The following is a 9,059-nucleotide window of genomic DNA, read 5'->3' on the forward strand; positions in this document are numbered from 1 at the left end:
TTTTGAATTAATAGATGGTAAATGTTAATTATGTTCAACATCATCAAAAACCAATGAATATATTTTGTATTAATAGATCGTAAAATCAAAAGATTAATTAGGTTCAATACTATACATTGAAATAACTTTAGAATGTAAAAGTATAGTTTGTGTTATCCATCTCTTTGGCAATGTGCCTGTATATATACAACGTAGAAGGCCTAAATAGATAAGGACCTGAGTAACTACATTGTTATCTCCTCATAAGTAGTATTTATCCTATATAATATGATAGTTATCTTATTACTCCCCCTCAAGTTGGAAGTGTGAGGTTTCGAATACCCAACTTGGACATAAGATCTTCAAAATGAGGACGCGGTAGAGCCTTAGTGAGAATGTCTGCAAGCTGGTTCTTTGAGGAGACATGTTCTGTTGCAATCAACTTAGACTTAACAGCATCTCGAACATGATGACAGTCCCTTTCAATGTGTTTAGTTCTTTCGTGAAATACCGGATTTGCGGCGATGTATAAGGCTGACTTGCTGTCGCAAATGAGACGCGTAGGAGTAGAATGCAAGATGCCAAACGACTGCAGGAGTTCCTTCAACCATTTTAGCTCCTTAAGCGTGACAGACATGGACCGATATTCGGCTTCTGCCGAAGATAGAGCAACAGCATCCTGTTTCTTTGCTCGCCAAATCACTGGTGAGTCCCCAAGGTAGATAATGTAAGCACTCAGCGACCGGCGTGATAAAGGACACCAAAAAAATAAATACTATACATTATTCTATTTAGATTCACTATTTCCCTCACCGCGTTTAGATTTCTATTGTGTATATATTTTATAATTAGGTATATTCCTCCACCATGTGCGGTGATAAAAGTTTTAAATTTAAATTACTATTTTTAGTTATATATTATTATTTTAGATTTTATTATTTTACTAATATTTTAATATAAATTTTGATTTAATTGAACATAAAATTAAGATAAATAAACAAAATATATTTAAGAATAGATACATATATTCAAAATTATAATCTTAGATAAATTTTTTTATCTATTTCTTTTGGATAAAATATATTAAATAACCTTGTATAAAATTAAAAAAAAAAAGTTTGATATAAAGTTGTATAATTATCAGAAAGTAAAACTAAACAATATTTCTAAAATTTGTAGATATATAAAAGAAATTAATAATATTAAGATTAAATTTTTTAAAATTTTTTGAAAAACTGCAAAAAATGAAAATATTTTTTAGTAATAAAATTGTATAATTATGAAAATAGAAATACTTAATATTTTAAAATTTGTAAATATTCGTATTTTCTATTATTATATAATTTAATGTCATATTTGAATAGATTTACTTTACTGATAATGTATCATTTTACTACCTTATTCTAAAAGATTTACCAAAAATATAATTAAGCATTAAATGTAATTATTCATGTCATATTTAACCATAAGCTATGTCATCATTTCTAGCATGTCATGTCATATTTATTTAGTGAAAGTGATTGTAGAGAATACATGTGTCAAAATCACTTTGTTCTACTAAATAACAAATAAGTTATGATATTACCATCTAGTAGTAGCAAATAAGTTATTGTATACTGGATAGTTAATTAGTATTCTTACTTTAATACTATTATTTTAAAAACATTTCACTACTTATGAAATAGCCAAGTCAAGTACATGTCTAAAGACAAAGCAGTATTTGCAAAAAAAAAGATGCAAAAATAAAACTTATAATAATTTCTCTTACAATCATGAAATTACTCTTTTTTAGGTAGAAAAAACATGGGTATGAATGGTGACCAGGGAACGGTGAGGAATAATGAATTCCCTAACGTTCCTAAAAAAAATCACCATTCACAAGGAATAATAATTCCTTTTTTTGTAGAGAATTTAAGAACAAAATTATTCCTTGTTAAATTTGATAAAAAACAACCATTCCTTTTCATTCCTGATATTTTGTTCCCGTACATTTCTTTTTTATTCGTTCCTTTTGATTCTCGAATGGTCACCAGTCAGACCCATAGTTTGATCGTAATGCTTTATTGCTTTACCAACAATATGAGAGATCACAGTATGTTGTAAGTTTTGGCAAGATAATAATACTATCACTTATATGTCATAATCATTCTAATGTTAAATTCATTTAGGGTCTGATTGTTGTTTGGACTGTTGAGGCTTTGTGGTTGTGTAAAGAATTGTCAATCAATTCTTCTAGACTTTAAAAATCTTAGTCTTGAAAACCCATTCTAAAAAAAAACTTTTTTTTGTTCATTATATTCAACATCCACATTTTAAAACTTTAAAAGACCCTAAATCGATTCTTATCGTACGTATTAGATTTATTCGGATCCAGATCTATTTGGATCCATATCTATCCGGATCCTTATCGTACGTATTAGATTTATTCGGATCCAGATCTATTTGGATCCATATCTATCCGGATCATTTTTTTTGTTTCGTTTTGGCTAAAAATATTTTAGAGCTAACAAAATATTTGTAATATTTTTTTATTCGGTTTGGCATAGAGTATTTTCAAATAGGTTCTTGTTCGAATTTTTGGATTCCAATAAAATGGCCATCCTGGCCATGTCTAGTAGACTTGAAGCCATCATCTCAAAAACTGAATCGCACTAAGATAATCGAGCATATGTCTATGGCTCAAGAAAAGCCTTGATCTGATTACTTGATTACAAGCAGCTAAGAACAGGTTAATGTAATAAAAACATGCATATATCATTATCATAAGCGCCTCAAAGTCATATGTCATCATACAGGCTACACTATCGATGCACCCTGAGTAAAGTAGATGATATAGTCTTCGGTTACATTCACTAACAGGACATGATAGTCCTAAGATTTAGTTTCTGCCATGTCCTCTAAAATTCATTGCAGCCTTTGGTCTTCTGGATGACTCTGCTCTTGCACGTGAAGAAGAGCTTGGATCAGTTGAAGGAAGCGACATTGGTTGCTCTCTGTTTACAAGACCACCTGTAACCATGTCAAAAAAAAGACAGGTTTTCTTATTGTAAGAAGAACCAAAAAAGAAAGAAAGATGTACGGTGTAATTTGACTACTTACTGCCAAAGGAACCAGACGAACCGGGTAAGTGCATTCTAGCATTTCCACTCCAAGACTGTTCAAAATCAGCCAACTCATCTGCAGAATTTTGCAATTGAAAGCAAGAAAAAAAGAAACGGTTACATAATTATCTTAATTTGAAGGTTCTCTCATCAACAAAGTGTTACTCTACCTTCATTTAAATTGTGCAAGGTCTGCGTTGTATCAACACGACCATCTGAGTTAAGTTTACGCGCAACTGTGTGGCCCTGCAAGCATAAGAAGACCACTTGTATTGAGCTCAATCATTGATCAACAACAAACAAAGGAGAAAGATCATTCATCATCCTCAGGCTACCTTGTTATGTAAGCCTCTTGAAATCCTGTGCGCCGCTTCGCGTGTTGCAGTATTAGCTTCTTTGCTTTCTTCAAGAGTTAACTGCTCTCACAATCAGACAAGTTTTTAGTAGTTGAACACATAAACTAAATGCGTTTAACAGTTACAACTCACCCCATCACTTCCAGTCCTTCTTGTCTTGGATGAAGTATAGTAGTTTCCGTCATGACCACCGTATGTAACAGTGGAGCTCTGGAAACTGTAACTACTAGTTTGTGGTTGCCACTGCCCATTGTTCACCATTGCATTTGCATTCATGTTTTGCATTTGTCTGTTCCTTCTCTCTGCAGAAACATAAGCAAACACACAGTCACTTACAAAGAAACATAAACATTCCGCTTCGAAACTACTGTATCACCTTCTGCTCTAGCAACTTCGGTTTCAGTCTCGGTGCTTGACCTGCCATGTTTCCCTAGCCTTACTTTCTTCTCTTTACCTCCATCCCCTTCACCCTCATCGTCTGAATCAATCTCTTCAATAATCGGTCCATGAGACCTTCTCTGCTGTGGTGGTGGCTGGTGATGATTCTCGATAAAACCTGAAGGAGGAGGACGCATTCCAGCGAAAGGATCCATGGTGGGACCAAAGAAGCTGGACTGAAACATGCCACCACCAAAAGGCTGGGTGAAGAAAGGGTCATCGAACGGATCTCTCCCTCCGAAGAAGTTAGACATGAGATTCGGTGGACCATTGTTAGGGCCACCAAAAGGGCTACCAAAAGGGCTACCAAAAGGGCCACCAAAAGGACCACCAGAGTTGAAAGGATCTCTACCACCTCCTTGCATCTTCCCTATTTTATTACACAATTCACAAGATCAAAACTGAAACTGTTTTGTCATAAAAAAAAAACACTAACAAAACAACTTTGAGAACGAAACAAAGTCTCAATCATAAGCAAGCAGTAAACCAATCCAACCAAATTACCGAACATAATCAATCTAAAGGAGAGCAAAAACCAGAGTGATGTATCAAAATCGAAGAACATAACCGCTAAACAGCTCAGAAACTCTTAAGATCATAAAGCAATTGCAATCAAAATTGGTTTAACGAAAAAAAAACTAACCATAACCAAATCAAAACAGCAAAATTCAAGTTAGAGATATCAAAGGTTATACCTTTGAAGAACAACAAGCAAATATCAAAACTTGAAAAGACGAAATTTTTTTATCGGTTCCAAGTTGAGAATTTTCTTTGAACCCTTTATGCAGTTTTCTCCGGGGTGGGGGAAGAAGATGAAAGAATCTTCTCAAGAGGTTTACACGCTTCGCCCCCGAACACCATTTTTGTAATTAAACATGTCATTCTTAGATTTTCTATTAATTTCTGAAACAAAAAAATGCCTGTTTTGGATATTTATTACTTTTTCATTTGTTCACAAGGATTTTTATTACTTTATATGCTCTGTTTTATTATAGAAACTGTCATTTTGCCATTTTGCATCTAATTTTTTTTTTGATCAAATTGCATCTAAGGTAGAGATAATTATTTGCTATAAATAATTGTTTCATGATTTTTTGTTTTGGTTCTTATTTTTAATGGTCAACTCTTTTTAAAAAATAAAATAAAACATGAATTCTAAAAATATAAGAATACAAAAAAATACATGTTGGCTCTGCTAAAAAGGCATATGAAATTTATTTTCACTAAAAAAAAAAAAAATTCCATCAAAAACACTAATCTTTTAATACACACGAGACACAAAGCAGACCCATTCCCAAAAGTTTTGTAGTTTCCAAGGTCATAGAGACTGAAGCGGCTCCGACTCCTCCAACCTGCTCCTAAAGTCTAACCCTCCAAGTGCCGGCAACCTCTTCATATCTTCTTCCGTGTACAATGGCACCAACCAATACATTTTATCCCTTCCAAAAACCTGATTCATACAAAAGAAAGCAAACAAACTTTTAAATTTGTGGTTATGTCCCAAGATTTCATCTTAAGTAGCTGGAAGCTTCTTCTATTAGCACCAAGTAAGGATGAGTTTTGAGGTGGGAGAGAGAACCTGTTCGAAGTTTGCCTTACGACCAAGGTCATAAGGAGAGTTAGGAGTTGTATACTTCTCATATGCCTGCCATGAAAAATAAAATGTATTACCCTGGTTAAGCAAGTTTATTGCCATTACCTTAATAGCAAATGAGTTGTGTTTACCTCAATAGTTGTGGTGTTGCGAGCGACTAGCATTATGTGCATGATTAGGAAGCCTAGGACACTTAGCGCAAAGGCTATGTTCAATACTGGATACCAAGAAAAAGGGAAGATTCTAAATTAGCTAACGATATTGGTAACAACATTAAGGTGTTCTGAAACAAACAAACATAAACAATACTGGACTCACTGAATGCAATAAAGGTGGCTGCTAGGCTTCCTAGTGATACGGTAATCTCATCATCTCCATCGGTAAAGAATACGAGGAAAGCTGGAAACAGTGATACTGCAACCACCGTTGTCTCAAGAAATGTGTAAAACTGCATTTTGACATCATGGAAACATTATTCAGGTTACTATTACTGTAAGGCCCACCACAAACAATGAATTCATTAGCAGAGATGTTACTAGACATACCAAGAATAGGAGAAAAGACTTGTAATTCCTTGCTCCAACACAGTTCACAACCCAAACACAGTGATGGTCCATCTTTAGTATGCATCTTCCACCTCAAAACCCACAAGAAGAAACCATTTTTCACTAACTAAAAGAAACAAATAGATTCAAATTACTGAAGAATCAGGCATTGAGGAGACACTTACAGACTGAACAGTGGTGAGAACGAGGCGGTTTATATTGATTGCACTTTCGGCAATGTCTTACAATATGAGAGGAGGAATCTCCAACAGAAAGTGGGCTTGCTTCTGCAATCGCTGCTTCATTTCCATCGCCTTTCTCTATGTCTAACTCCGGCCTCCAACCAGGTGGAACACCACCAGGGTCCGTCACAACAACAGAGAAATAACTCCACAGTACCATTACAAGCTTCACACAACAACAACAATCATCACCACTGAGTTGAAATGTAGATAGTCTATTACAATATACCCAAAACAATTTCAAAAGTAGAGGAAACACAGTAACTCTCTACACACTAAACCAATCCACAAAGATGAATATTTGATTGCTTCATTCATTGGCTTTTAATATCCACTTTTAAGTTCACTAGCTCGCTAATTCAATTGCAATGTGTACTAGTACAAGAAGTAACATATACCATAGTGCTACTTGAAATTCAACAGCTACAAATCTAATTAACCAAATCTACATTGAGCCTAAGACCACACAAACACTATAAAGAAAGGGCCAATCTAGATTATCTAGTGTTAACCTCAGCTTCATCATTGTAGTATCATTCATAGCCAAAACAGAACACGAAGAGTAATAATTAGAAGATTACTAAGTGCAAAGATCTTAGAAGGTCCCATCAAAAAGGACAAGACTTTTGACTTACCAGGAAGTGAAACAGAGCTAAAACGAGAAGAGCTATAAACGAATCGAGACCGCCGAGTAGCAGAGACGGTCCGTAATTCACGAGTACAAGGGCGTAGTATGTGAATCCGATGATCCCGATTACGAATAGGATCATGATCGAACCCAAGGCGCGAAGTGCTGAGCAGAACTTGAACACGTTCCACGCCATGGTTGAAAGACCCGAGCTTTCTTGGTCGAATGAGAAATTGAAGCAAACCCTTATTGAATTGAGGAACAAGATCGTGTGAATTTGGGAGGAACACGACCTCAAAATTCAATATTTTTCCTTTCAGACAACAACTTCCTGTCTCCACCATATTTGCCTTCTTTTTTTTTCCTTTCTATCAGAATAACACGCAATGGTTAAATTTAAAAAATAAAAAAAAATCAAAGCGAACAATAGTAATAATTAAAATTTTACTTTGACCTTAGGCAGGTGAATTTTAGAATCCGAATTACAAATATCCAGTATGATTTAAAATATATAGATTTTTTTTGTCAAATTGATTTGTTTTTTCTCGCATTTATTTTAGATTTGAAAATATAATATTTTTTTGAAACACAAATACACATTATTTTCAGAAACTATGTTTCATGTATAAAATCTATATATTTAAAAAACTTATAGATACTAGAGCTTTTCCCGGGCTACGCCCGGGTTTATTTTTATAAATTTTTACTTTATTTTAAAATATTAAGTTATTTATATTTAAATATATAATATATATTTTTCACAAATATAAATTATTAAAATGAAGTGAAACTTATTAGAATGCAAAAAAAAAAATGATAAAAATACACATTACATTATTTAAAATATTATTATAGTAGAAAATATGTTATAAATCTTATCATTTAATTGTTTGATTTCTTAACTCTTTTGCTCATTCTATTTTTCTGATTCGTATTTGTATAATTAGTGGCTAAGAGTTTAAGTTCTTACCAATAAAACCAAATTTTCTTTGACCAAAAAAAAACACCAAATTTTCTAGAAGTATACATGAAAAATAAAACTGTTGAATTTCTTTTCTAATTTCAAAAATGGTGGATATAATATATATTTTTTGCAAATACCTTGATAAAAGGTAAACATGTAATTGCTTATTAGTAAAAATAAAATGATTTTGTGAGATGGTTGGTAAGTGATCTGTGTGCTTTCCACAGTTTTTTTTTTCACAACTCCTTTAATTTACCAATCATGCTTTAAGAAAATAATTTAAAGCTACAACTTAAAATTTAAATTAATAATATATTAGTTTTTCAAGTCAATTTTTCTAAAATTTTATAATGTTTTTGAAAGTTATTAATATAAGTCTACATCGATAGAATCTATAATTACAGTAGAAAAGCTTACAACATACATCCTAAAGAAAAACAATTAAAACCACAGTCAATCAAACACTTTTTCTCTATGTCGTTCTCTGCGAAGTATTATTTTTTAAAATATTATTAGCGTTCATGAGGTTCTTATTTTTTTATCATCGATGTTCTAAAAATGGAGATAGAGGGCATTGTAGATATTAGATACTAATAATATAATGTTAATCAACATTATGTACTAATGACTGTTGGTTATTGGTGTATTTCTGATACATGTATTCTCCTATTGAACCCCCATTAAAGGAAAGAAAAATACATGCTAATCAATATTAATAGTAAAATATTGAAAAAATATATAATACCTGGAATAATATTTGGTATGAGTCATTCCGAGTTTCTAGGATTTTAAATCATCATCCACTTTGTAACTAAACCTAAATTAACCTTATCCTAAACAAAATCTTCTTTGCACCAAAACGGAAAGCCGAGCCATATATGATTGCATCCAAACCTCATTATAAAAAAGTGATATATTTCCAATTTTCTCTAACTCTGTGTCGTATTTACTATATAAGGAAAATAATGTGACAAAATTAATGATAAACAAAGCTTCAGTAAGTCTGCTGAGAGTTAAAGAAAAATTTGTAGTCATTTCTTACTGCATGGCAATAGCGGACTCCTGATATAAACTGCTGGAAAAAATAATTTGCCCAGCAAAAAAAATATGAGCACAAAAGTTGGATATTTATAAAAGCTATTACAAATGATCAACATAATAGATCACATATCTCATTTGTTTCCCATGCTAGCTATTACATATACAACATCT

General features: G+C 32.7%; 1 protein-coding gene and 1 non-coding gene across 2 annotated transcripts; both read right to left on the bottom strand.

The window, feature by feature from the left end:
• Positions 1-2,654: 2,654 nt before the first annotated feature.
• LOC103861327 lies at positions 2,655-4,778 on the bottom strand. The gene is made up of 6 exons (XR_004456439.1): positions 4,570-4,778; positions 3,569-4,244; positions 3,416-3,496; positions 3,251-3,326; positions 3,079-3,156; positions 2,655-2,988 (listed from the first exon to the last, which is right to left on the bottom strand). It is a non-coding gene; the product is annotated as an uncharacterized LOC103861327 (transcript).
• Positions 4,779-4,990: 212 nt separating this feature from the next.
• Positions 4,991-7,261, bottom strand: LOC103861328 (probable protein S-acyltransferase 13). Its single transcript, XM_009139028.3, has 7 exons — positions 6,891-7,261; positions 6,199-6,421; positions 6,014-6,105; positions 5,787-5,916; positions 5,600-5,685; positions 5,454-5,519; positions 4,991-5,324 (listed from the first exon to the last, which is right to left on the bottom strand). Exons 1-7 carry the CDS (start codon positions 7,077-7,079, stop codon positions 5,193-5,195), a joined length of 918 nt encoding a protein of 305 aa, XP_009137276.1. The 5' UTR covers positions 7,080-7,261; the 3' UTR covers positions 4,991-5,192.
• Between the last annotated feature and the right edge of the window lie 1,798 nt (positions 7,262-9,059).

This window comes from Brassica rapa, chromosome A03, assembly GCF_000309985.2.
Source record: "Brassica rapa cultivar Chiifu-401-42 chromosome A03, CAAS_Brap_v3.01, whole genome shotgun sequence".
Taxonomy (NCBI): domain Eukaryota; kingdom Viridiplantae; phylum Streptophyta; class Magnoliopsida; order Brassicales; family Brassicaceae; genus Brassica; species Brassica rapa.

Bases quoted from the DNA above. Each gene is read 5' to 3' on its own strand.
- LOC103861328 (XM_009139028.3), bottom strand. From the start codon at position 7,079: ATGGCGTGGAACGTGTTCAAGTTCTGCTCAGCACTTCGCGCCTTGGGT. The intron at 6,422-6,890 runs GTAAGTCAAAAG...TGTTGTGTGAAG, and splicing joins TAGCTCTGTTTCACTTCCTG to CTTGTAATGGTACTGTGGAG. The intron at 5,520-5,599 runs GTAAACACAACT...TTTTCATGGCAG, and splicing joins GCAACACCACAACTATTGAG to GCATATGAGAAGTATACAAC.